The 27,651-nt window shown below is 30.7% G+C and overlaps 2 protein-coding genes across 2 annotated transcripts in view; both read right to left on the bottom strand.

Annotated features, from left to right (window-relative positions):
- LOC113377658 (juvenile hormone esterase-like) overlaps positions 1-10,277 on the bottom strand; it is an 18,092-nt gene extending 7,815 nt beyond the window's left edge. Inside the window, exons 1-5 of the mRNA XM_026618048.1 lie at positions 10,227-10,277; positions 8,293-8,445; positions 6,335-6,635; positions 3,037-3,210; positions 642-818 (exon numbers count right to left, since the gene is read on the bottom strand). Coding sequence (XP_026473833.1) covers positions 642-818; positions 3,037-3,210; positions 6,335-6,635; positions 8,293-8,445; positions 10,227-10,277 — 856 coding nt within the window. The remainder of the gene's footprint in view (positions 1-641; positions 819-3,036; positions 3,211-6,334; positions 6,636-8,292; positions 8,446-10,226) is intronic.
- Positions 10,278-17,240: 6,963 nt separating this feature from the next.
- LOC113377648 (calphotin-like) lies at positions 17,241-26,043 on the bottom strand. The gene is made up of 4 exons (XM_026618035.1): positions 26,032-26,043; positions 23,797-24,968; positions 18,409-18,427; positions 17,241-18,215 (listed from the first exon to the last, which is right to left on the bottom strand). Exons 1-4 carry the CDS (start codon positions 26,041-26,043, stop codon positions 17,241-17,243), a joined length of 2,178 nt encoding a protein of 725 aa, XP_026473820.1.
- Between the last annotated feature and the right edge of the window lie 1,608 nt (positions 26,044-27,651).

Here is a 27,651-nt window from a genome sequence, read left to right as displayed (position 1 = left end):
AAAAAATTTGTATGACTTTAAAACATTTTTATTTTTTCCATACGTTTCGACACATTGTTTTGTGTCATCTTCAGTGGACTCTAGATTGAAAGAACAGATAGAAATTATTAAATAAAACTAAAATATAAGAAGTGATATGGTATGAACTTACATGTAATTGAATTAATCCTAATTATTTTGGTCAAGATTTGACCAGGGCTTTTATTTAACCTGGGACCCTTCGGGGTAGGGGATACAATTATATGAGTATAAATACCTGTAACATATAATAATAAGGGAGTCTAGCAAATGTAATAAGAGAAGAAGGTTGCAGAGTGTAGTTCAATATATGTCATAAATTAAATAGTGGTTTTATTCACATCTTCTTAGGGTGATGAAATATTTATAATTTACAGTCCACTCAATATCAAATTAATCAAAGTGATCCTCACCATATTTCATATTATAAATGTTCACAATACACGAGACGTTGCAGTTTTACGTGTAAAACGCCTGAATGCACAGCAAATACATGACAAATTGACAGTATTCAGTATAATTCACAAGCATAATTTATAGCTTGTTTTTTTTAATAAGAGCGTAACATGGCCTTGCCATAACATTGGTCTGCTGTGAGGCAGAATCGGCCTTGGTTAGTTTACCTCTCAAGTCTTTGTCCCTTATTGCTTCGATTGCTCCTTGCATGCTCTCATAAGTTGCATTTCGTAAAATTCTGGCAACGTCTCTCATATCCGATGACTCCAAACCTAAAGCTCGTGCCAAACGTATAGCCATCGATCGGGGATCCTTCATAATCGGCCTGCTGTCCAAAGAACCACCTGATGACATTCAGTTTGTTTAGGATTTTGTTGTGCAGTTAATGAAGCGTTTTCGATCTGAATTTTTGTACTGTGCTCTAATTTGCATGAAATTTTGGAATTAGGTTTATCAAAAGTGATAAAGGGATGTCACCCCTTCTCAGTGGTGTGATTTTTTTTTCAAAAATAACGTCGGATATCGATAGAAAAACTAATTAAAAGAAAAAATATTTCATAAAGTTTTTCAAAAAAACAAATACCTTTCAAGTTACTGACTACTTCGTTCATTTTCGGCTTTTTTTAGTTTTTTTGCAAATATCTCCAAAAATATACATTTTTGTGAAAATCACGTATTGAACAAAATTCTGTCAATTAAAATCTTAATAAATCGGTCTTTTGTAAAGTGTTCTAGGAAAAATATTAAGCAAGATTTGAAAGAGCAAAGTCGTTTTTTATTTCGATCAAGAAACGTAGGGCTTGAAAAAGAACTTATGGACAGATTCTGCCGCATAACAGTCAAATGTTATGGCAAGGCTATTATTTTCATACTAAATATTGACAAAAGCAATGCGGTTGGTATGCAGTCAGGCGTATTTCTCAGGTTGTCAGATAGAAAACCTAACCTAACACATGTCAAAAGACTATCTTAGATAACAGGGTGTTTCTGATCCAGCTCCATAACATAGGAGTAACGTTGCAGTTTATGTATAGTATCTATTATGATTCTGTGTATTCGGTGCACAGTAAAAAATTCAGAGTGACAATTGACAAGGAAAATAATTTTTGAACAATTTCTTGAGAAATAAAGAACTCTACTGACGATCAAAACATTTTCTTAAGAAATTCAACAAAAAAAAGGTGATTTTCAAATGACTTTTTACAAATTTCTTAATTTTCGAACTATTTACTACAAAAAAATGCAACGAAAAAAGGACTCTACTGATGAACAATTTAATTTTTGAAGAACTTTCCTGAAAAATCCATATAAAAAAGGGACTCTACTGACAAAAAAACTGAATTTCGAACACTAGTTTAATAATTCCAATAAGAAAAAAGGACTCTACTGACGAGCAAAATGATTTCTGGTCGATTCTTTAAAAAATGAAACTAGAAAAGGGACTCTACTGATGATCAATTTGATTTTTGAAGGACTTTCTTAAAAACTCCAAATAAAAAAAGACATTACTAACAAGAAGTGTGTTGTTTTTCGCACACTATTTAATAATTTGATAAAAGCCATGTGGTTGCTATGCAAAGAAAAAGGCACTCTACTGTCAAGCAAAATAAAGTTTTCTAAACAACGTTATTTTTAAAAAAAAATGGAACGAGAAAAGAGACTCTACTGATGAAAAAAATAAATTTTGAACGATTCTTTAGCAAATGCGACTAGTAAAAGGGACTCTACTGACGAGCAAACTGATTTCCAAGGGATTTCTGACAAATTCTAGGGAGAAAAAGGACTCTACTTACAAACAAATTGATTTTCTTACACTATTCAATAATTCTAATAAGAAAAAAGGGACTCTACTGACGAGCAAAATAATTTCCGAAGGATTTTCTTTAAAAAAATAGCAACGATAAAATGGACTCTACTGACGAGCAAACTGATTTCCAAGGAATTTCTGATAAATTCTAAAGAGAAAAAGGAGTCTACTGACAATCAAACTGATTTTCTTATGCTATTCAATAATTTCAATGAGAACAAAGGGACTCCACTGACGAGCAAACTGGTTTTTGAAAGACTCCTTAAAAATTCAAACAAAAAAGGGATTCTACTTACGAGCAAACTGTTCTTTCAAAAGTACTAAAATTCCATAAATTCCTACAAAAATCACTTGAAACGATAAAAAGGACTGTACTGACGAGCAAAATAAATTCTGAACGATTCTTTAAAAAATGTTGAAGGACTCCCTAAAAATTCAAACGAGAAAAAGGACTCTACTGACAAGCAAACTGTTCTTTCAAAAGTGCTCTTTATAAATTCTTGCAAAAATCACTTGACACGATAAAAAGGACTCTACTGACGAGCAAACTGAATTCTAAGAAATTTATGACAAATTCAAACGAGAAAAAGGACTCTACTGACAATCAAACTGATTTTCTATTCAATACGTGTAAAATGCCTGAATGCACAAATACATGTCATTTTGATAGTATTCAGTATGATTCAGTGTATTCGGAGCACAGTACAAAATTCAGAGGATACACCCTTTTTCCTCTACATTAAAAAATATGTTACCCATCAATGCAACCCTGTGCACAAGTCCTCTTGCCAAGGGCGCCAAAACCAAAGCATGTGCAAGGGCAGCGCCTTCACTTCCACACCCAAAAATAGTGACACACTTAGGATTACCGCCAAAACTTGCCGCATTCTCACGAACCCAATGCAGGACACTCAGCAAATCTTTGGCACCTATAAAAAAAAAAGAGTGCACGTAAGGATCACACGCGATTGAAGTAAAACTTATTTGCTACTGTACAAAGTAGCAAATTTAAATTAAGTGAAAATAAATACATCATGTAACAAATTTGAATGATGTTTATTAGTAATATGGTAACACTCGTGATGCACACATTTATTAGTGTTGTCAATCATTATACACATTTTGTATAATGATAAATTATGAATTATATATTTTTGATTGCATTAAAAATATGTGTAATATTTACAAACAATAATGTAATCGAGGTCATACTTGAAATATGGCACGATCGTTTTAAAGTAATTGCTGATTAATAAATTCTATAATATTCATTCACACAAGGGATTATGTTAAACAAGGGCTAAACAAATATTGTTTTTGCAAGTTCACTCATCCTGTAACAATTGTGTTTGAAGAACTTCATGTAATTAAAATTAACATACATTCATTGACTGCTTGTATTTTTTTTACTTTTTCGCTAGCGATATAATCTCATTCTTTGAACAGCTGTGATATCTGTCTTGCCTATAAACATTTTCCATTTTAATAACTTCAAATTTTTTTTAATTTAGTTTTACTCGTCAGTATAGTCCCTTTTCAATGTTATTTTTAGATTGCTCGTCGGTAGAGTCCCTTTCTCTTTATTTTTAATTTAATCATCAGTAGAGTCGCTTTGAATTTAATTTTTATTTTGCTCGTCAGTAGAGTCCCCCTCCTTTTTTCATTTTTAGTTTGCTCATCAGTAGAGTCCCTTTTTCTTTAATTTTTAGTTTGCTCGTCAGTAGAGTCCCATTTTCTTCCATTTTTAATTCAATTATTAGTAGAGTTTATTTTTCTTTTATTTTTAGTTTTGCTTGTCAGTAGAGTCCCATTTTCTTCCATTTTTAATTCAATTATCAGTAGAGTTTATTTTTCTTTTATTTTTAGTTTTGCTCGTCAGTAGAGTCCCTTTTTAATGTTATTTTTAGACTCTTCGTCAGTAGAGTCTTCCTCCCTTTTTCATTTTTAGTTTGGTCGTCAGTAGAGTCCCTTTTTCTTTAATTTTTAGTATGGTCGTCAGTAGCGTCCCTTTTTCTTCCATTTTTAATTTAATCATCAATATAATCTTTTTAAATTTTATTTGTATTTTGCTCGTCAGTAGAGTCCCTTTTTAATGTTATTTCACTTCACTCATCATGTAATAATTGTGTTTGAAGAACTTCATGCAATTAAAATTAACATACATTCATTTACTGTTTATATTTTTTTTACTTTTTCGCTGGCGATATAATCTCATTCTTTGTACAGCTGTAATATCTGTCTTGCCTAAGAAATTGAAGCCATACTTTTATAGTTGTTTTATTTATTTTTATTAATCAAAAATTTTTTTGTAAGTAGAACAAGTTCAAATAGATTTATACTTTTCGGTACTTGCTTATCAAAAATTAAGCAATTCCAATGTAAAACAATAAGAAGGGCGTTTTTATTTTTTACAAAATACAATAAAATTTTGAATTAGTTTGATCTTATGGTTATTTATTCAGTTTTTGATTTATTTTATTTTTATTTTAGTATTTTTAAAAGTATGTTTTCATTTAGTTGAGCTCATGACAATGTAATATATCTTTGTTCTGGAATTAATAGTGTCATCATCAGGCAACCCTAAAGATTCTGTTTTACCAAATCGGGTAACAATGCCACCAGGATAATTACAGACCTACTCATTCGAACGGATAAAAATAAAAATGAATTTTACATTTGTCAAAATTATAATCCAAAACATTTTTTCGAATAGAGTCATTTTTTATTATATGTCGAATTTCGGTTTGCTCGTCAGTAGAGTCCTTTTTTATATTCTACGTTCTTCTTTTTCTTATGATATCAAGGTTGCTTGTTAATAAAGTCATTTTTTATTATATGTCGAATTTCGGTTTGCTTGTCAGTCGAGTCCTTTTATTTTATATCTATTTTTTTTAGTTTGCTCGTTAGTAGAGTCCTTTCTTATTATATATCGAATTTCAGTTTGCTTGTCAGTAGAGTTCCTTTTCATCTTCTACATTTTTTTTCTTATAATGCCTTATTTTTCTTACTATGCCCTTTTATTTTTTGCCTTGTTTTTCAGTTTGCTCGTTAGTAGAGTCCTTTTTTTATTATGTATTGAATTTTGGTTTGCTCATCAGTACAATCCCTTTTTATCTTCTATGTTCTTTTTCTCATAATGTCGATACGCAATTTGCTCGTCAGTAGAGTCCTTTTATTTTATATCTGGTTTTGCAGTTTGCTCGTTAGTAGAGTCGTTTTTTACTACATATCGAATTTTGGTTTGCTCGTTAATAGAGTCCTTTTTTATTATGTATCGAATTTTGGTTTGCTCATCAGTACAATCTCTTTTTATCTTCTATGTTCTTTTTCTTATAATGTCGAGAAGCAATTTGCTCGTCAGTAGAGTCCTTTTATTTTATATCTGGTTTTCCAGTTTGCTCGTTAGTAGAGTCCTTTTTATTACATATTATATCGAATTATGGTTTTCTCGTCTGTAGAGTCCTATTTCATATTTTACATTCTTATTTATTGCACTTCAGTAGAGTCCTTTTGACATATTTTTCGTTTTAATTTTTCTCATCATGTCGAGGCTTAGTTTGCTCGTCAGTCGAGTCCTTCTACTTTATGTCTCGCTTTTTAGTTTGCTAGTTAGTATAGTCCATTTTCGGTATACTTGTCAGTGGAGTCCTTTTTTATCTTTTAAATTTTTTTATCATGCCAGGACGCAGTTTGCTCGTCAGTAGAGTCCCTTCTGTTTCAGGTTTTGCGTTTTGAGTTTGCTTGTCATATCGAATTTTGATTTGCTCGACAATAGAGTCCTTTCGACAATAGACTCAGAATTATCTTTGGTAGAGATTTTTCATTATTTTTTTAATTTAATTTTGCTTGTCAGTAGAGTCTAAAGGTCGTTTTTGAAATTACATGTTTTGTATTGTGAGATGCTTGTCAGTATAGTCTTTTTTCATAGTCTAACGTTTTGTTTAATTTGCTCGTCAGTAGAGTCCATTTCGACCTAAGAAGAAAAAATGGACTCTACTGACAAGCAAATTAAACAACCTAAACTAGATACTGTATCTTATCCTTTATCCTTACCCATATTTCCTGAATAATCAGTATTAGCCAGCGACATGTATCCCAGAACCCCACGTCGCCAACGCGGTTCCACGACAACCAGGCCCTTTTCCATCAAATAATCAGGTCCTCCTGGTGCCACAAACCCTTCGCCGTTGAGGTAATCGCCTCCGTGCAGGAATATGGCTACTGGTTGCAAATGTCTCGGCCTGGTGTTCGGCGAATGTATGTCCAGGGTGAGGCAATCTTCGCCTGAGAAGTTGTGGGAGGCGAATTTGGAGCAGTCGCGGTCGTTTCGCCATTTTGGCAAATTTCTAGTTGGCTGGGAAAGGTAAAATGATAATAAATCTTATATATAATTTTTTTTTTATTTTCATTCTGCAATCTATAAAAATAATTATATTTAGCAGAGAATGCTGACAAGTGTTTACAATGGATTGTTTACAAATTAGTAGATACGCCCAGTGGTGTATCTACTATAGTTAATATATAAAAAAGAAAAAACTAAAGACAAATAAAGAGAATATATATATATATATATATATAAACTAAAATAATATTATTAGATCTCGAGGTATTTTCTTATTAATCTTATATATAAAAATGAATCGCAAAATGTGTTTTGGTAAGCGCATAACTCAACAACGCCTGAACCGATTTGGCCAATAATTTTTTTAAAATGTTGGTTGAAGTCCAAGAATGGTTGATCCTTTTTCGTCAGTAGAGTTCTTTTTTGTATATTTTGGCTTTTGCTCGTCAGTAGAGTCCCTTTTTGTATATTTTAGTTAATGCTCGTCAGTAGAGTCCTTTTTTGTATATTTTAGCTTTTGCTCGTCAGTAGAGTCCTTTTATTAATTTTCTATCCTTTGCTCGGCAGTAGAGTCCCTTTTTATTAATTTTCTATCCTTTGCTCGTCAGTAGAGTCCCTTTTTGTATATTTTAGCTTTTGCTCGTCAGTAGAGTCCCTTTTTGTATTTTTTAGTTATTGCTCGTCAGTAGAGTCCCTTTTTAATAATTTTCAATACTTTTGCTCGTCAGTAGAGTCCCTTTTTGTATATTTTAGCTTTTGCTCGTCAATAAAGTCCCTTTTTAATAACTTTCTATACTTTTGCTCGTCAGTAGAGTCCCTTTTTAATAATTTTCTATACTTTTGCTCGTCAGTAGAGTCCCTTCATTAATTTTCTATTTGTTTGCTCGTCAGTAGAGTCCTTTTATTAATTTCTATCCTTTGCTAGTCAGTAGAGTCCCTTTTTAATAATTTTCTATACTTTTGTTCGTCAGTAGAGTCCCTTTTTAATAACTTTCTATACTTTTGCTCGTCAGTAGAGTCCCTTTTTAATAATTTTCTATACTTTTGCTCGTCAGTAGAGTCCCTTCATTAATTTTCTATTTGTTTGCTCGTCAGTAGAGTCCTTTTATTAATTTCTATCCTTTGCTAGTCAGTAGAGTCCCTTTTTAATAATTTTCTATACTTTTGCTCGTCAGTAGAGTCCTTTTATTAATTTTCTATCCTTTGCTCGGCAGTGGAAGTCCCTTTTTGTATATTTTAGCTTTTGCTCGTCAGTAGAGTCCCTTTTTAATAATTTTTTATCCTTTGCTCGCCTGGACGAATTTGACCAATTCTTTTTTTAAAATGTTCGTTGAAGTTCAAAGATGGTTCTTACGGCGGGAAAAAATCGCATAATTTCCGGGAAAACCCCTAAAAACAACCCTTTTCTTTTTCTCATACAAACGTTTTCTAACTAAAACGTAGAATCAATTTGAGCTTTACTGCTAAAAGTTCATATTAACACTGTTATTCCTCCTAAACGATTATGCGGATTTGGATAAATCTTTCTGAAGTTTGTCAAGGAAATTTTCTAAGATGTATGTGATTATAAAGTACTGGGATGTATGTGCAATATTGTAGAAATGAATGGAAAAAATTTAAAAAACGACATGTCATTGTTTGCATTAAATCATCTGCCAAAAATACTTACTTTGAACCTTAGCGATCCGGTTGGGGATTCCGTGTAGGGTATTCCGAAAAAGCTGAAGAATTTTCCCTTGGTGGTTGGTCTGTCCAAAGTGGCCCCTACTACAAATCCTTGTCGAATGCGAACCCTCGAGTAATCCCATGGAGCTAACTGATTCTGAAAATAATAAAAGAAATAATAGCATTGTCATGGCAACGCTATCTTATGCTTGTTTTTTGTTAGTGAAACTGTGAAAATGTCTAACTATTTGTCGTGCGATCAGGCAGGCGTATTTTACATATAAAAAAGCAAGGAGAAATGTTATGATAACAAAATCTTCGATGATGCAGTTATCATAACAAATACAAATATCAACTAGTGGTGTACGGCATCGTGCCTTAAGGCAAATTGCTGGAACTTACCGTACCGTAATGAAATATTCGAGAAATTTTAAACGTTTTCAATTATATTATTACAAATACTGTAACTTTCATTATTTTTGCTATCCTGTTATATCTGAGCAAATCAAATGTGAATCATAAATCAATTTATCATCTCCAGAAAATTAACAATCGTCATTTCATTTCGAATTCAATTAAAAAAAAAAAAATAGTTGCCCAAATTGCACAAAATGGAAAAAGTGCTCCCGCGTAGTCACAGTCTAAACGCATTTGCAAATAATTCTGTGCAACATTTTCACTTATACTGTGCTTAGCTTGGCGGCATTTTCACATTTTTCAATAGTTTTTTCACAAAATTTATAAAAACGCTCCCGCATAGTCACAACTAAACGCACTTGCAAAAAAATTTGTACCAGAGTGGCGCTTAGACTGTGCTTAGCATGGGTAATTTTTTATTTGAATTTTTAATCCAAAATTACAAAAATATTTTATGAAAAATAAATAAGATGTAATAATTTTATATATATATATGCATTATTTTTATTGCATATATAAATCACTTGAAACAGGTGTTTTAGATTTTTTTAAATATACGTATATATATATATATATATATATATATATATATATATAAAGAGCAATTTTTGAGCTAATTTCTTCCAAAAGTCATTGATCTCTGATCCTCAACATGTGATTATTACTTTGCTCGTCAGTAGTGTTCCTTTTCTAAGAGTCCAAATGCAGCAAATGTTTCAGGTTTTTATTTACAATTTCCAAAGTCTTAATTTGATCGTCAGTAGAGTTTTATTTTTGTCTTTTAGGTCGATATTTAATTTGCTCGTCAATTTTTACCACTTAGGCCAGTCGAGTTCTTTTTTATTCTCCATGTCGATATTTCTTTGCTCGTCAGTAGAGTCCTTTTGCCATCTATTTTTATATCCAATTTAATTGTCAGTAGAGTACTTTACCTAAATTTAGGTTAAAATTTAATTAGCTAATTAGTAGAGTCCTTTTTTATCTTTTGTCTATATTTAATTTGCTCGTCAGTAAAGACTTTTCTTCATCGTCTAAGTTGATATTCAATTTGCTCATCAGTAGAGTCCTTATTTTGTTTTCTAAGTTTTAATTATAATTTGGTTGTCAGCAGAGTCCTTTCTTCATCCTCTATGATTATATTTAATTTGCTCGTCAGTAGAGTAAAATGTAAATCATAAATCAATTTATCTCCAGAACAATCGTCATTTCATTTCGAATACAATTTCAAAAAAAAATATTGTTGCCTAATTTTCACAAAATTGGAAAAGTGCTCCCTTCTAGTCACAGTCTAAACAGCATTTGTAAATAATTCTGTGCGGTGTTTTCATTTATACTGTGCTTGGCTTGGCGGCATTTTCACATTTTTCAATAGTCCAAAATTGGAAAAGCGCTCCGGTACGTAAGCAGTCTAAACGCACTTGGGTAAACATTTGTACCAGAGTGGCGCTTAGACTGTGCTTAGCTTGGGTAATTTTGTGAGTTTTTAACAGTTTCATTATCAAATTGTCTAAATTATCTTACCGAGCGTAAAACTTGTTTCGCCAACTGCGCCACCTTTTGCTGTTGCCGCATTTTTATGCCCCCCAAAAAAATAATAAATACAAAAACAGAAATTTAAAAATAATTTAAAAAATTTAAAAATTTTGATATTTATGTCATCGCAAAAAAAACAAAACAAAAAACCCAATTCACTTTGTTCAGATTTAGATTGCTTGATCCATAGATAAAATGTGAGTGATATTTTTTATCTTTGGAGAAAAGGGACTCTACTGACGAGCAAAGTAATATCTGAAAAAATTATTAATAAATGCAGTAAGGAAAGGGATTCTACGGACAAACAAACTGATTTTCCCTAAAAAGTGCAAAAAATGGACTCTACTCATGGAAAAATGATTTCCAAACGACTTTCTACAAATTTCAACGATAAAAAGGACTCTACTGACGAGCAAAATAATTTTCGAACGACTCCCTAAAATGTAAAGGGACAAACAATGTGATTCAGAAAAGTGTCTTGTAAATTTTAACTAGAAAAGTGACAAATAAAATAATTTTTAACAATGTCTTGAGAAATGCAACGATAGAAAGGACTCTACTGACGATCAAAATTTTTTCTTCAAAAATGCAGCAAGAAAAGGAACTTTACTGACGAGCAAAATGATTACTAAACGATTTTCTACAAATTCCACCGATAAAAAGGACTCTACTGGCGAGTAAAATAATTTCCGAACGACTTCTTGAAAAATGCAACATGAAAAGGGACTCTATTGTCGACCAAAAATTTTGTTCAAAAATGAAACAAGAGAAGGGACTCTACTGACGAGCAAAAAATTTTTTGAAGGACTCCCAGCAAATTTAAACAAGAAAATGGGCTCTACTGACGAGCAAACAGTTCTTTCAAAAGCACTCTTCAATATTTACTCTTAAAATATTTCGAAAGACTGCCTAAAAATTCAAACGAGTAAAAAGGACCAAACTATTCTTTTAAAAGTACTCTTCATAAATTTCCATGAAAATCACTTGAAACCATAAAAAGGACTCTACTGACAAGCAAAATAACTCCTGAACGATTCCTTGAACAATGCAACGAGAAAAAGGACTCTACTGACGAGTAAAACAAATTCTGAAAGATTCTTTAATCAAATGCAACGAGAAAAGAGACTCTACTGACGAGCAAATAAACTTCTGAACGATTCCTTGAACGATGCAACCAGAAAAGGGACTCTACTGACGAGCAAACTGATCTCCAAGGGATTTCTGACAAATTCTAAGGAGAAAAGGGACTCTACTGACTAACAAACACTATTCTTACACTTGTAAGACAATTTTCTTACACTGTTCAATAATTCCAATGAGAAAAAAGTGACTCTACTGACGAGCAAATTAAACAAGAGATTTTAAAGAATGATATATATATATATATATATATATATATACATATATAAAGTATAAATTCATTAAAAGTATGTCAACATGCAATTTGCCTTCAAATTTCAAAGACAATTTGCTGGACGTGCCGTCACGTCAAAGTACGTGACGTGAACTTTAAAAATTTTCATTTTATTTTAAACAAAATTCAAAGTGTTTTTTGTCATAACGCACTTGACAAGTGCAGAATAAACATTGGAAAAAAATAATAAAAATAATAATAATAATAATAATAACACTTGATGAATTATGATACATGAAAGTAATAATTATTATGAAAAAAAAATTAATTTGATAAATAAATAGTAAAGAGTGTGAATAAATATTTGAATAATTAAATAAATATTTTAAATAAAAAAATAATTGAGAATTAAAATAATAATAACACTTGCTGAATTAAATACATGAAAGTAATAATTATTATAATAGAAAATTAATGTATAAATAAAAATTCTTAAACAATTAAACAAATATATTAATTATTAAATAAATTAATAAATAGCAGGTAATAAATTAATTAATTAAAAAACAAACAAAAGGACAAATGTTTGAACAAATAAATTGAAAAACAAATATATAAGTATAAATAAAATAAATATAAATTAAATAAATATAAATGAAAAATAAAATAATTAAATTAAAGTTAAAATAAATAAATAACTAAATTAATTAATAAAAAAATAAATAAACAAATATATCTGATGAATAAGTATATGTGAATAATATTATAATTAAATTACTTTAATAATTAATTTAAAAAAATGAAGTTAAAATTCTTATTAATATTTGTACTGAGTGCAAGTTTAAAATGTGCTTCATGTTTATTAGATGAACAGGTAATATATATATATATATATATATATATATATATATATAAAATTTAATTGTTTCTAATTGAATTGCGGACTGTCTAAATGTTAATATTAAGAGCTAAAACTTTTAGAGGATTTTCTTTTATTACTTTGAAAGCATTTGAGATCTAAGAGCAAAGAAAATTAAAAATCAGGGTGGTCCTTAAAATGGACATTTAGGAATTTTTGCTCCCAAAGTCTCAAACGCTTCCAAATAAATTAAAAAAAAATTCTCTGAAAGTTTTAGATCTTAATATTAACATTTAGATAGTCCGCAATTCAATTAAAAGTTTCTTATATTCATTATTAACATATGTCATTAAGTAAATGCTTGCGCCATCTATTATGACACTTAAAAATATTTATAACACACTTAACCTCTAATTAAATCCATGTGGACTGTTTAACGAAATATTTATTCAAGATTAATTTTGCATCAAAATATTTATTTAATTGTTGATTTTGACACTCAAAATTATCAGTAAAAAATTGCCATCAAAATTACAAGTCTGCTATCACATATGGCGCAAGAATATACGGTAATAATAAATATACAATCCTTCGGAAATTATTTTGCTCGTCAGTAGAGTCCCTTTTTTCTCATTGGATTTATTGAATAGTGTAAGAAAATCAGTTTGATTGTCAGTAGATCCCTTTTTCTTCTTAGAATTTATCAGAAATTCCTTGGAAATCAGTTTGCTCGTCAGTAGAGTTCTTTTTTTATTGTATTTGTCAAGGAATCATTCAGGAGTTATTTTGCTCGTCAGTAGAGTCCCTTTATTTTCATTGGATTTATCGAATAGTGTAAGAAAATCAGTTCGATTGTCAGTAGAGTCCTTTTCCTCCTTAAAATTTGTCAGAAATACCTTGGAAATCATTTTTCCCGTCAGTAGAGTCCTTTTTTCTTATTGGAATTATTAAAAAGTGTGCGAACATCATTTGTCTTATTAGTAGAGTCCCTTTTTATATCGACTTTTCAGGGAAGTTCTTCAAAAATTAAATTGCTCATCAGTACAGTCCCTTTTCTTGTTTCATTTTTTAAAGAATCGATCAGTTATCATTTTGCTCGTCAGTAGAGTCCTTTTTTCTTATTGGAATTATTAAAAAAGTGTGCAAAAATCAGTTTTCTTGTCAATAGAGTCCTTTTTTTATATCGACTTTTCAGGAAAGTTTTTCCAAAATTAAATTGCTCATTAGTAGAGTCTCTTATTTCGTTGTATTTATTTTTGTAGTAAATATAATTCTGAAATTATTTTTGTAGTAATTTGTAAGAAGTCGTTTGAAAATCATTTTGCTCGTTAGTAGAATCCCTATTTCCTATAGATAAATAAACATTTTACTGACGAGCAAAACTAAAAATAAAATAAAAATAAACTCTACTGACAACCAAACTAAAAATGAAAAATGGAAGGGGACTCTACTGACGAGCAAAACTAAAAATAAAAGAAAAATAAACGCAACTGATAAATTAAAAATGGAACAAAATGGGACTCTACTGACGACCAAACTAAAAATGAAAAAGAGAGGGGACTCTACTGACGAGTAAAACTAAAAATAAAATCAAAAATAGACATAAAATCAATAAATGTATGTTAATTTTAATTACATGAAGTTCTTCAAACACAATTATTACATGATCAGTAAACAATATTTGTTTAGGCATTGTTTAACATATTATAGAATTTATTAATCAGCATTTACTTCATTTCTCTAATAAAGGTTCAAGTCGTAAATGCTAATTACAATGACAAACCGATCATGTCATATTTGAAGTACGACTTTAATTACATTGTTGTTTTTGAATAGTATATATATTTTTAATGCTATTATAAATATAAAATTTATAATTTAACATTATATAAATGCGTATAATGGTTCATGACACTAATAAATGTGTGCATCACGAGTGTTACCTACCATATTGCTAATAAACATTATTCAAAATTGTTATATGATGTATTTATTTTCTCCTAAATGCCATCATATAAATAAGTTTAGAATAAATAAATTAATAATTAATAAATAAATAATAAAATAATAAATAAATAATTATTAAAATAGCTAATAGTTAATTAAATTATATTAAATCTGCAAAATATTGACTTGAGCCTTATTATAATTTCTACTGGACAGATAGGCTCATATAGTGACAGCACGGAGGAAACAAAATAAATTCAAGTGTCAATTCGGATCTCGCTTTTGTTTCTCCCTAGTCGAATTTGCCAAAATTTATAATTCTTGAAACCTTTCTTTTCGATTGTAAATACAAAAATACCAACTACATTTTATAAACGATCAATATAATAGTACAGTAGCAAATAACTTCTACTTTAACCTTACGCGCACTCTTTTTTTTCAGATACTAATCCGCTACGCCTCCAACCACCAACACCAAACAACCCCAAACCCTTTACTTCTAAAATACAACCACCACCAACCACCAACCCCAACCCCATTATCAGTAGACCAAGACCAATTTACCCCATCGATTTACCCTCCTCCGGCGAATAATTCGGAGCCCATTTCAGATTGGGCGATAGGAATAATCAGCATAATTTTCCTGCTGATTATAATGAGCCTTCTTGCGATGTCTGTCACGATGCCTATTTCTATCAATACGGTAAATACTGGTCCTCAGGAAGTTCCAGCAGAAATTGGACGAGTTGGGGATACTTTTGCGATAGAAGTCCAGGATGATGAGAAGAGGATTTGTGGGAAGAGCTTGAGGAATTTGAAGGGATCTGCTATGTCCATCGAGGCGCTTGTTACAGATGTTATAAGGGTTTGAAGGGTGATTTTGTAAGGGATGAGAATTTAATAAATTGTATAAAAGTTTTGATTTTGTTTGATTTGTAAAAAATATGTATAAGTGAATTCCCTGGCGCATAACACTCATGGCAATGCTTCGTGGTATGAAAATGTCTATTGGCGTATTTTACATATACGAGTAAACAAGCAAGAAAGAATGTTATAATAACTATACCAACCAAGATTATGTTATCATAGCATTATTCGGTACTTGATAATAATAATAATAATATAGGACACTTAAATTTGTTAAAATATCATAAAACTAGTGGTGTATAGCATCGTGCTTCAAGACAAATTGCTGGAACTTCCCGTACCGTAATGAAATATTCGAGAAATTTTAAAAGTTTTCAAATGTATTATTACAAATACTGTAACTTTCATTATTTTTGCTATCTTGTTATATCTAAGAACATTAACAATCGTCATTTCATTTCGAATTCAATTTAAAAAAAAATACTTGCCTAATTTGCACAAAATTGGAAAAGTGCTCCTGTATAGTCACAGTCTAAACACATTTGCAAATAATTCTGTGCGACATTTTCACTTAAACTGTGCTTAGCTTGGCGGCATTTTCACATTTTTCAATAGTTTTCTTTTTCTTTCACAAAATTGGAAAAGTGCTCCAATACATGAACAGTCTAAACGCACTTGGGTAAACATTTGCACCAGAGTGGCGCTCAGACTGTGCTTAGCCTGAGTGATTTTTTAAATTTTTAATCCAAAATTACAAAAATATTTTATGGAAAATAAAAAAAAGTAATAATACAATACACCGTCAATACGTATTGAATGTGCTTTGAATCATTCAAATCGGTTGAGCCGTTCTGTAGAAAATGTCAAGAAACCATTTAAATGTGCATAATAAATATATTATTTTCTTACAATTTTAGCTTTGTATCTCCAAAACTAGCCGGACCTGCTTTATCCAACAACTCACAAACGCTTCACACTGTCGATACGTATCGAATGTGTTTTGAATCAATCAAATCGGTTGAGCCGTTCATTAGAAAATATCAATAAACCATTTGGACGTGCATAAAGAATATATTATCACTCAGCAGCTTTTGCGCTCGATCTCCGAAACTAACTAGACCTACTTTTTCTAAAAACTCACAAATACTTCACACCCTCAATACATATTGAATGTTTTTTTAAATAATTCAAATCGGTTGAGCCGTTCTTCAGAAAATGTCAGGAAACCATTTCGACGTGCCTAATGAATATGTTACTATTTTGCAGTTTTTGCGCTCAATCTCCAAAACTAGCTGGACCTGCTTTATCCAAAAACTCACTAACACTTCATGCCGTCAATACGTATCGAATGTGTTTTGAATCATTCAAATCGGTTCAGCTGTTGTCCAATAAAACACCTGCAAAACAATTTAAACGTGCTTGAACAATACAATATTTTTTCGCAGTTATAGCTTTATATCTCCGAAACCGTTAGACCTGCCTTACCTAAAAACTACCAATCTAATTACACTGTTCATGCCAAATGATTGGTTTTTTTAATAATTAAAATCGGTTCAGCCGTTGTCCTAAAAAACACCTGCAAACAATTTAAACGTGCATGGGTCAATACATAATTTTGTCGCAGTTTTAGCTTTGTATCTCCAAAACCGCTGGACCTGCTTTTTCCAAAATCTCACAACCTACTAACGCTGTTCATACCAACCGAATGTTTTTTGAATCACTCAAATCGGTTGAGCCGTTCTTTAAAAAAACACCTGCAAACAATTTAAATGTGCATGAACAATACATTATTTTGTTCGCTTTTTGAATCATTCAAATCGGTTCAGCCGTTCTCCAGAAAATGATCAGGAAGTCCGGACACGTCTTCCGGACACAAAAAACTATTATTTATATAGATATTGTTTTATTCGGATTTAAATAAATAATTTGTTTACAAAATTTTAAATAAAAGTGCGATGATTCAGTCGAGTCCCTTTTACCAAGCTGGAGCAGGTCCGTAGGCAACTGTTTTGACTGCTGGAGCAGCATAGGTTTGTACATGAGCTGGAGCATAAGCGCTGACTACTGGAGCAGAAGAATAAACAGCTGGAGCAGAAGAATAAACAGCTGGAGCAGCAAAAGTCTTTAAAGCTGGAGCAGCGAAAGTTTTCAAAGCTGGAGCAGCGTATGTGTGGACAGCTGGAGCAGCATAAGTTTGTACTACTGGAGCAGAGTGAGCAACAACAGCTGGATCAGCATATTTGTGTACTGCTGGAGCAGAGTGTGCTACAACTGCTGGAGCAGAGTGAGCTACAACTGCTGGAGCAGAGTGTGCTACAACTGCTGGAGCAGAGTGTGTTACTACTGCTGGAGCAGCATATTTGTGTACAACTGGAGTGGAGTGCACAGTCGAAGAGTAGCTGCTCGATACAGATGGAGCAGAAGCGTAGACAGTCTTGGCGACTGCTGGAGCAGCATAGCTCACATGAGCTGGAGCATAAGAAGCTACAGTTTTCAAAGCAGGAGCGGCATAGGTGTGGACAGCTGGCGCAGCATAAGATTGCACTACTGGAGCAGCATAGGATTGTACTACTGGAGCAGCATAAGATTGTACTACTGGAGCAGAGTGTGCAACTACAGCTGGAGCAGAATGAGCGACAACAGCTGGAGCAGCAGCGTAAGCATGTACTGCTGATCCTGAGTGAACTGTGTAGCTGCTTGAGACTGATTTAGAGACAGTAGGTACGGCTAGGGTTTTCAAAGCTGGAGCAGCATAAGTGTGGACTGCTGGAGCAGCGTAGGTGTGAACTGCTGGAGCAGCATAAGTTTGTACAACTGGAGCTGAGTGAGCTACTACAGCTGGAGCAGCGTATGTGTGAACAGCTGGAGCAGTAGCATAAGCTACTGGAGCAGGAGCTTCGAGCACACCAGCGCTTGCAACGGCAAGAGCGGCAGCGAAAAGAACTACAACCTGAAGAGAAAATTTTTGGTGCATTTATTTACTAAATCCGTTGTAACTTTTAAACTATTTATCCGATTTAAATGAAATATTCAGCAAATTTATTCAAAATTGAATTGTCTATAATTTTGTAGTATACTATAGTGCCCTAGAGCAACTCCGTATACTTTAAAATCGCCATTGAAAATAGAATTATGTTTATTACCAGTTGGCCGCGAAAAGAACTACAACCTACACAAAAATTTTGTGGATTTATTTACTAAATCCGTTGTAACTTTTAAACTATTTATCCGATTCAAATGAAATATTCAGCAAATTTGTACTAAATTAAATTGTCTACAACATTGTGTAATATTATAGAGCCCTAAAGCAACTCCGTATACTTTAAAATCGCCATTGAAAATTATAATTAATGCCAGTTGTATTGACAGTGCATTTGTTAAATGCATCTCTTGTAACTTCTGAACAATTCGATTAATATTGATGGTGCGTTTAGAAAATTTGTGCAAAATTTAAGTATTTATAAAGTTGTCAAATATTGTAGGACCTTATGGCAACTCGGTATACTTCAAAATTAATATTGAAATTAGAAATTTATTCGAGGCACACAGAAAATTTGTCATTTATATCGTTTATATATTTTAAACCGTTTAATGGACATAAATGATGTGTATAAGAAATTTGTTCAGAATTGAATTATCTATAATATTGTCTAACATCAAAATGACCTACATCAACTTGGTATACTTTAAAATCGCTTCGGAATATAGACAGTCTATGCTAAGAGTACTAATATAAATATATATCCTTTATCATTCATTGCTTATATCCTTTATAAATCTTAAACCGTTCGATGAGTACAAATGATGTGTATAAGAAATTTGTTCAGAATTAAATTATCTACAATATTGTCTAACATCATAATGACCTATAACAACTCGGTGTACTTTAAAATCGTAATGAAATCTAAAACTATATATAAACTATAATATTGATTCCTCGTATTAACACTGGATGTCACGACTAATTCACTAGCAAATACACAAACCACTTAACTTACAATTCAAACAAGACCAAACAAATGCAAATTATTATTAATTTAATAATAATAATAATAATAATAATTATTATTATTATTATTAATAATTATTATTATTAATTTTACCTTAAAAGCCATTTCGAATTGTTCTGAATAATTGAAACTGATCGAATGATAAAATCAATTTGATCGTATCGATATATATACTAATTTTTTTTTTTGGCGAAAATAAATTTGGCGAATCTGTCTTTAAGTAAAAAAAAACAAGAGTGGGCAAGAAATTTGCATTTTGCACTTTTAATAGTAGTCAAACTAGATCGCTAAATGCATTTGTTCTAGTCTAAATGGGTTAATAGACTCTTGGTGATTATATATATATATATATATATATATATATATATATATATGTATACATATATATTACCATTCATCCAATTTGGTGAATATTTCATTTAAATCAAATAAATAGTTTGAAAGTTACAACGGATATAGTAAATAGATGCACGAAACGTTTTTGTTCAGGTTATAGTTCTTTCATTTCTTCATTTCTATAGACGGATGTATATGTGTGCGGATACAAATTTTTGTCCACGATTTCAGGTCCACGGAGAAACCGATTTGAGTGATTCAAAAAACATTTGATTCCTATTGATGATTAGTTTTTGGCAAAAGCAGATTCAGCCATTACGGAGATACGGAGCAAAGAGTGCGGAAAATAGAAATCGAGTTTTTGAGAGAACTGAGTATCCGATTTGAATGATTCAAAAAACATTTTGCTTGTATTAATGTAATGAAGAATTTATCAGGTTTTTGCCAAAGGCAGCTCTAGCGGTTTTAAATATCCAGGAAAAAAAGTAAAAAAAATACCATTTGGCGGTTGGAAATAAGTTTAATAAATAGTTTTAGGGTTTGTTTAGATTTTTTTTGAGTTTTTTATAGAAATTTCAGAGTTTCTTTAGAATTTTCAGAGTCTCTTTAGAATTTTCAGAGTCTCTTTTTACTTCAGAATTTTTACTTCAGAATTTTCAATTCAGAATTGTTACTTTAGATTTTTCACTTTAGAACTTTTACTTTAGAATTTTCACTTTGGAATTTTCACTTTAGAATTTTCACTTTACAATTTTTACTTCAGAAAACACTTCAAAATTTTCACTTTAATATTTTCACTTTAGAAAACAGTTTAAAATTTTCACTTTAGAATTTTCACTGTAGAAAACACTTCCAAATTTTCACTTTAGAATTTTCACTTTAGAAAACACTTTAGAATTTTTACTTTATAATTTTCACTTTAATATTTTCACTTTAGAATAATCACTTTAGAATTTTCAGAGTCTCTTCAGAATTTTTAGAGTCTCTTCAGAATTTTCTGAGTTTCTTTAGAATTTTCTTTCAACTTTCGAAAAAAAAATTATTTAATTTCTAAGTTTACGAATAATTTATAAACTTAAAAATAATTTTCAAAGAAAGCAACTTATCAATTTTTTTTTCAAAAATCAAATATTTCAAATGTTTTCAAAATGTTTGAAAAAAAAAATCAAAATTATCAAATAAAATCTAATTTGTCTTTCCTTTTGAATATTTTAAATTGCGGTACGTACGGAAAGTTGTCTTAAGGCACGATACCATGCACTACTAGTTATTGAAAATTATGGTTCCAATTTTAGGATAAAATCAAAATAGCAAATAAATATCGTTCAGACAATCTGTTACTACCAACTCATACGAATATAGACCCGTAACATAGCATTACCACAAATTCCTATTTCATCCGAGATTTTTTTTTTTAATTTTATTTTCATTCTGCAATCTATAAAAATAATTATATTTAGCAGAGAATGCTGACAAGTGTTTACAATTGATTGTTTACAAATTAGTAGATACGCCCAGTGGCGAATTGACTCCACAATTATCTTTTCCTTCAAGCCGTACATGACCACCAGCTCTCTGTCTATCTACCTTACTCCGACAAGATCTCTCATAATAAAATTCAACAATCAACATTTAGCATTAAGATAGATCTGGATCTAGTTTTTTATTTCATCTAAATGTTCGTTTGTCTGTCACTTTATGGTAATCGGAAACGGCGGTGCCGTTGCCACCGCCCGAAATTATCCAAAATGGTAATTGACCGACTGAATGGCGGTTTCACTTTCATTTCGAACCAGTTCTAGTTTTTTGTTTAGTTTGAATATGTGATTGACAGGTTTAAAAAAATAGTTAATAGTGGATAAGCCTGTTTTTTTTTAACATACAATATTTAATTATTTATTTATTTATTTATTTATTAATAAGCAAGCCGTAATCAATAATAATAGATATTATTTCAGGCTCTTGTCAAGAATAAGATAAGAGAGCGATGTATGTTGAGTGCGTTCGAAGGTAAGTTATGTTATCCACTTAGTTTATTTCTTTAGTTTGCGGATTTGTTTATGGAAAACAAAATTAATTGTTTAATAATGCCTATATTTTTTTGTAAATATTGCATAAGTTTGTAATTATTGACGCGAGACTTTTAAGGGAGGACGGGGGCTGTTTGACAGAAAAATTACGTTTTGAAGAAAGATCTAGTAAGATATCAAGTATATATATTTTTTATCCAAATTTCCGGAAAAAACAAAAAAATTACTTTTTTTCGTAAATTCGTTCGGAAAAGTTTAAGTAACTAAAAATACACGTGATGTTTGGAGGGGTAGATGGATAATTCTACATATTACGACGTATCACCAAGAAGGAGGAGACCCAAAAATCCCAAAAAAAAACCTTTAAAAATCGAAAAGTGTCTAAAAATCCTTTAAAAATAAACGCTAAATTTTTGAAAATTTAAAAAAATGTATAAAATTATTTTTTTCATTTTTAATTAATTTTGAAGTATTCAAATTTTTTTCAAAGTTAGTTATTTGAAATTTGAAATTTTTAAAATTAATTCTAATATATTCTTCAATATGTTAAATTTGGCGTTTGGATTTTTTTTACATTTTTTTAATTATAAATTTTCAATGATTTTTTTTCTTGTTTTCATTATTTTAAATCATAATGTAATTTTAAAAAATTAGAAAAATCATTATAATATATCATTTCACTTTAAAAAATTCATCATTTTTTTTTTAATTTGAGTTTTGACATTTTTTGAAAATACAACGGTTTGTCTTATATTCAAATTTTTAAAATATTTTTAAATTATTAATTATTATTTAATATATTATAAGAATAATTTTTAATTATTTGCAATTGAAAATGTAATTTTTATTTATCGTTTTTTTAAATAGAAAAACTATTATAAATAGAACTTTTCATTCCTTACTTAAAAAAATCATAATTTAAAAAAAAATGAGTTATGAAATTTTTGAAAATTGAAAATTTTGTTTAGAATTCTAATTTTTAAATTTAGGAATTCATTTCCAATTATTTTAAATCAAAATGTAATTTTTATTTATCGTTTTTAAAAATTAGAAAGTTTTACTTAGAAAAATTAATTGTTTAATTATAAATTTGGATTTTGAAATTTTTACAATTTTTGAAAACTTGAGCTGTTTTCAAAATATTTTGACATTTAGGTATTTATTTTGAATTAGTTTAAATCTAATTGCAATTTTTATTTAATGTTTTTCAAAAAATAGAAAAATCCCTTCTTATTGAACAAAAAATACATAATTTTTAAAAATTTGAATTTAGAAATTTTTACAATTTTCAAATAGTTTTAAAATATCTTTAAATTTAGGAGTTTATTTTTAATTATTTTTAATTTAAATGTAATTTTCATTTATTGTTTTTTTTTTAAAAAAAAAAAAAGTAAAATTTGATATATTATATATAAAACTTTCATACCTTCTTAAAAAATGCATCATTTTTAAAAAGTTAGAATTTAGACATTTTCACAGTTTTTGAAAATTTCAGAATTAGTTTCATATTCAAATTTTTAAATTTAGGAATATATTTTCAATAGATAATAAAAATAAGAAATACTCCAATGAAAGACATCAAAAAACAATAACTTTCTGCAAGTTGCCGCTAAAAGTGGCCAATTCCACAAAAAAAGGATCTTATGCTTGTTTCTTGTAAGTGAAACTGTGAAAAACATTTTACATATAACCAAGCAAAGAAGAATTGTTATGATAACTGCATTATCAAAGATTTCTTCCTTGATTGTTCATATGTAAAATACGACTGATCATAAAGCAGACTTTTCCACATATTCACTAACGAGAAACAAGCCTAAGATAGCGTTGCCATGACAATGCTATTTTATGAGCCAGAATTTTCCGGTAAAACAGAAAAAAAATTGGCATTAGTTTTTTTGTAATTACATTACAAAAATAGTTACCAAAGAATGATAACTTTACCCAATGTGTCCAAATTCCACAAAAATATTTTGGCACCAATTATGTAAAACAAATCGATTCCACAATAACAACAAATATTTTTTTATAATTTTATTTAAAATGATTTGTCGTAACTAACAATAAATAGATATATCTCTATATGAAAACTTGTTGATCCTCAATAATGATGGCACCGTCGCAATCATCCTGCTCTTGCTCCTTTACAACTGTTCACCAGTTGTATTGGGCGTGGGCGCCGTGGAAAGTGGAGTGAGACACGGCTGCTGCAGGGCTGTAGGCGACGGCGGTCTTCACAACTGGAGCAGAGTAATGGACAGCTGGGGAGGAAACTACTGTCTTGGCTACAGCAGCTGGAGCAGCGTAATGGACAGCTGGGGGGGCGACTAGAGCCTTGGTTACAGCTGGAGCAGCGTAATGGACAGCTGGAGCAGCATAATGGACAGCTGGAGCTTGGTGAGATACCACAGTCTTAGCAACTGCTGGAGCAGCGTAGGTTTGGGCGTAATGGACAGCTGGAGCTTGGTGAGATACCACAGTCTTGGTTACAGCTGGAGCAGCATAAGTTTGGGCGTAGTGTACAGCTGGAGCAGCATGCACAGTCTTGGTTACAACTTGTGGAGCTTGAGCATACACAGTCTTAGAGTGTACTTCTACAGCTGGAGCAGCATGAGCGTAGGCAACTGGAGCAGGTTGGGCGTAAGCTACTGGAGCGGGTTGAGCATAGTGGACAGCCTTGGCTACGACTGGGGCAGCTTGAGCATAAGCTACTGGAGCAGGTTGGGCGTAGTGTACAGCTGGAGCAGCATGTACTTCCTTAACAACTGGAGCTTGAGCGTAGACAGTTTTGGTTACTGGAGCAGGATGTACAGCATGGGAGTAGCTTGAGGAAACAGCTGCTGCTGATGAGTACTTGGTTACGACTGGAGCAGCGTGCAATTCCTTGGTAACTACAGCTGGTTGAGCATAAGCTACTGGAGCAGGCTGGGCATAATGTACAGCAGGTTGTTGGTAATGGACAGTCTTGGCAACAACTGGAGCAGCATGTACTTCCTTAGCAACTACAGCTGGTTGAGCATATTGTACTTGTTGTTGAACATATTGTGGTTGAGCATAAGCTACTGGAGCAGGTTGAGCATAATGTACAGCAGGTTGGGCGTAATGTACAGCTGGAGCAGCAGCATAAGTCTGCACCTCCTTGTGTACAACTGGAGCTGGTTGGGATGTATAAACTGTGGATACAGATGGAGCTGAAGAGTAGACTGTTTTGGAGTGGACAGCTACTGGAGCAGCATGATGTACTGGAGCAGCAGCATAGGCAGCCACTGGAGCAGGATGTTCGAGCACACCAGCACTTGCAAAAGCAAGAGTGGCTGCGAGGACGATGAACTAAAAAATAAGCAACTTCTACATTTTGCGTCCAAATTAAATGATGTTTTCGACAAATTTATATAAAATTGAATTATCTACAATACTGTCTAACATTATGAGTACCTACAACAATTCGGTATACTTTAAAATCGTATTTAAAATGGACAATTAACAGAATCAAATTCTGACTACATTTTCTTATTGTAATTAGAGCAACTTCTACATTTTACGTCCAAATTAAATGATGTTTTCGACAAAATTGTATAAAATTAAATTATCTACAATGCTGTCTAACATTATCAATACCTACAACAACTCGGTATACTTTAAAATCGTATTTAAAAATAGACAATTAACAAAACAAATGACAAAGGAATTCTGACTACATTTTCTTATTGTAGAGACAGAGAGAGAGCATTTTACATTACATTACATTTTCTTATTGTATTTAGAGCGACTTCTACAATTTGTGTCCAAATTAAATGGTGTCTTCGACAAATTTATATAAAATTAAATTATCTACAATATTGTCTAATATTTCAAGTACCTACAACAACTCTGGATACTTTAAAAACGATATTGAAAACCTTGTGCCTTGCTTCTGCAATCCTTTCATTGCGATTTTCTAATGCGATTTTTAATGCGATTTTTAATGCGATTTTTAAGTATACCGAGTTGTTTTAGAGCATTATAATATTAAACAATAATGTGCATAATTCAATTTTAAACAAATTTATCAAATATATCATTCATATAAAACCAAACGTTCACGATTTATAAACATTTGAAGCAACGCATGCACTCATACCCTGATTAAAACACTTGTCTATCTTTAACAGTGATTTTAAAATATAACGAGTTGCCGTAGGTCATTATAATATTAAACAATGTTATAAACAATTTAATTTTGCACAAATTTCCCAAATACACTAGTAAGATAAATCCAATATTCCAAAAGTTACAGAAGTTACAACAAACAAACGCACGCACAAAAAATATACTTTACAAATTGCTTCTGGCTCACGCAGAATTTTAATATATTAATTAATTATTTAACTAATTATTAATCCATTTATCTTACCTTAGATGCCATTTCTGTGTCACTTAAAATTGTCACTAGATCACAAATGATACCGTTAACCGAATCCGATCCGGTATTTATACAAAAGTTTGCCAAAAATCCGGGGACGGAATGGAAGGGAGTCCCCGGATCAATCGTTATAAACTAAATCATTATTATATATATAGAATATATAAAACAATTTTTTTTGCTGTTTAAGATGAAGTTTTGAATTATTCTAAAATTTGGGTTGAAATTTTTTTACAAGATTTATCACAAAAACTTATAAGATTTTTTTTAGTAATAATAATGAGAAGAATTTTTGTTATAGAATTTCTTTAACAAAAATAAATAAAAATTATTTTAAAATTACCTATTTTAATTTATACATAAGTGGATAGTCTTTAGTTTGTTTATACAAAATTGTTTTTTTAAAAAATGCAGAATTATAAAAATGTCTAAAAAATTTTATACCACTCTCTATAAAATTGTGTTAAACATTATCAAATTGAAATTGCCTTAAAATTTGAGTGTTTTTCACCAGATAATCATAAATAAAAGAAATGTTACAAAATTCATATATTACAATTTGTTACAGAACCATAAAGCCGGTAAAAAAACATTGAAAACTCAGCTAAATTAAAAAAAAATTCATCAATTTCTGATTATTTTACTGGCATTGTATTTTGCTGACTCTAAATTCAGAAAAACAGTACTATTTTGAAAAAATGAGAGTTTTACCAAAAGCAGATACTTTTTGAAGGTATAATTTCACGTTTCGACGCTCAATTTGTGTCATCATGCAACAAATCTAATAAACACTACTTACATAATGAAGGATTAAAAATTTTACAAAATCGCTCGACTTTGAGAGGCCCTCGTTTAAAAAAAATGTACCAAAGTGTGTTGGGCAAATTATATCAAAATTTGGCGCATTTAATCAAGATTGTAAAATGGTAAAAATACTTGGTAGGTTTATAATTAAAAATTCGAGTGAAAAAATAAAAACCTAAGAAAGTTCACACGTGAAGTCCAAGAAATATTTCAACTCTTAGGTTTTTATTTTTTTCTCGAATTTTTTTTATTACAAAACATACAAATACATTGTATTTTTTTCTCGAATTTTTTATTTTGAAATCTTGATTAAATACACAAAATTTTGGTAAAATTTGCCAAACACCCTTTGATACACTTTTTTTAAAGGAGGTCCTTATAAAAAAATAAAAACCCAAAACAGTTTAATATAACTCGTTTCTTAAAACTTGCGCGTACGACGAACGTTAGAACTTTTTGAGGTTTTCATTTTTTTACTCAATTTTTTTATTATATATCCCATCAAATATTAGGTTGTCAAGTATCTCCCTTCCGCCTTTTTGTATTATAAACCAAGAGCAAAAAAGCGGAAGGGAGATATTTGACAACCTAATATTTTACCATTTTACAATCCTTATTAAACACACAAAATTTTGATGAAACTTGCCAACAAACTTTAGTGCATTTTTTTCATACAAGAGCCCCTCAAAGTGAACCAAATTTAAAAATTCTAAATTCACACTCCGACAAAAAGTCTTGATTCTTAAAAACTTGGATTAAAAGTGTCATTATTTTTTACTGTGGTCCTAGAAATATTATTTACGATTA

This window comes from Ctenocephalides felis, unplaced genomic scaffold, assembly GCF_003426905.1.
Source record: "Ctenocephalides felis isolate EL2017-DRISC unplaced genomic scaffold, ASM342690v1 CF-g0.4_SCAFFOLD_00845, whole genome shotgun sequence".
Lineage (NCBI taxonomy): Eukaryota > Metazoa > Arthropoda > Insecta > Siphonaptera > Pulicidae > Ctenocephalides > Ctenocephalides felis.
Note: the sequence above shows the minus strand (reverse complement) of the source record. Positions and strands in the feature narration are given on the sequence as shown.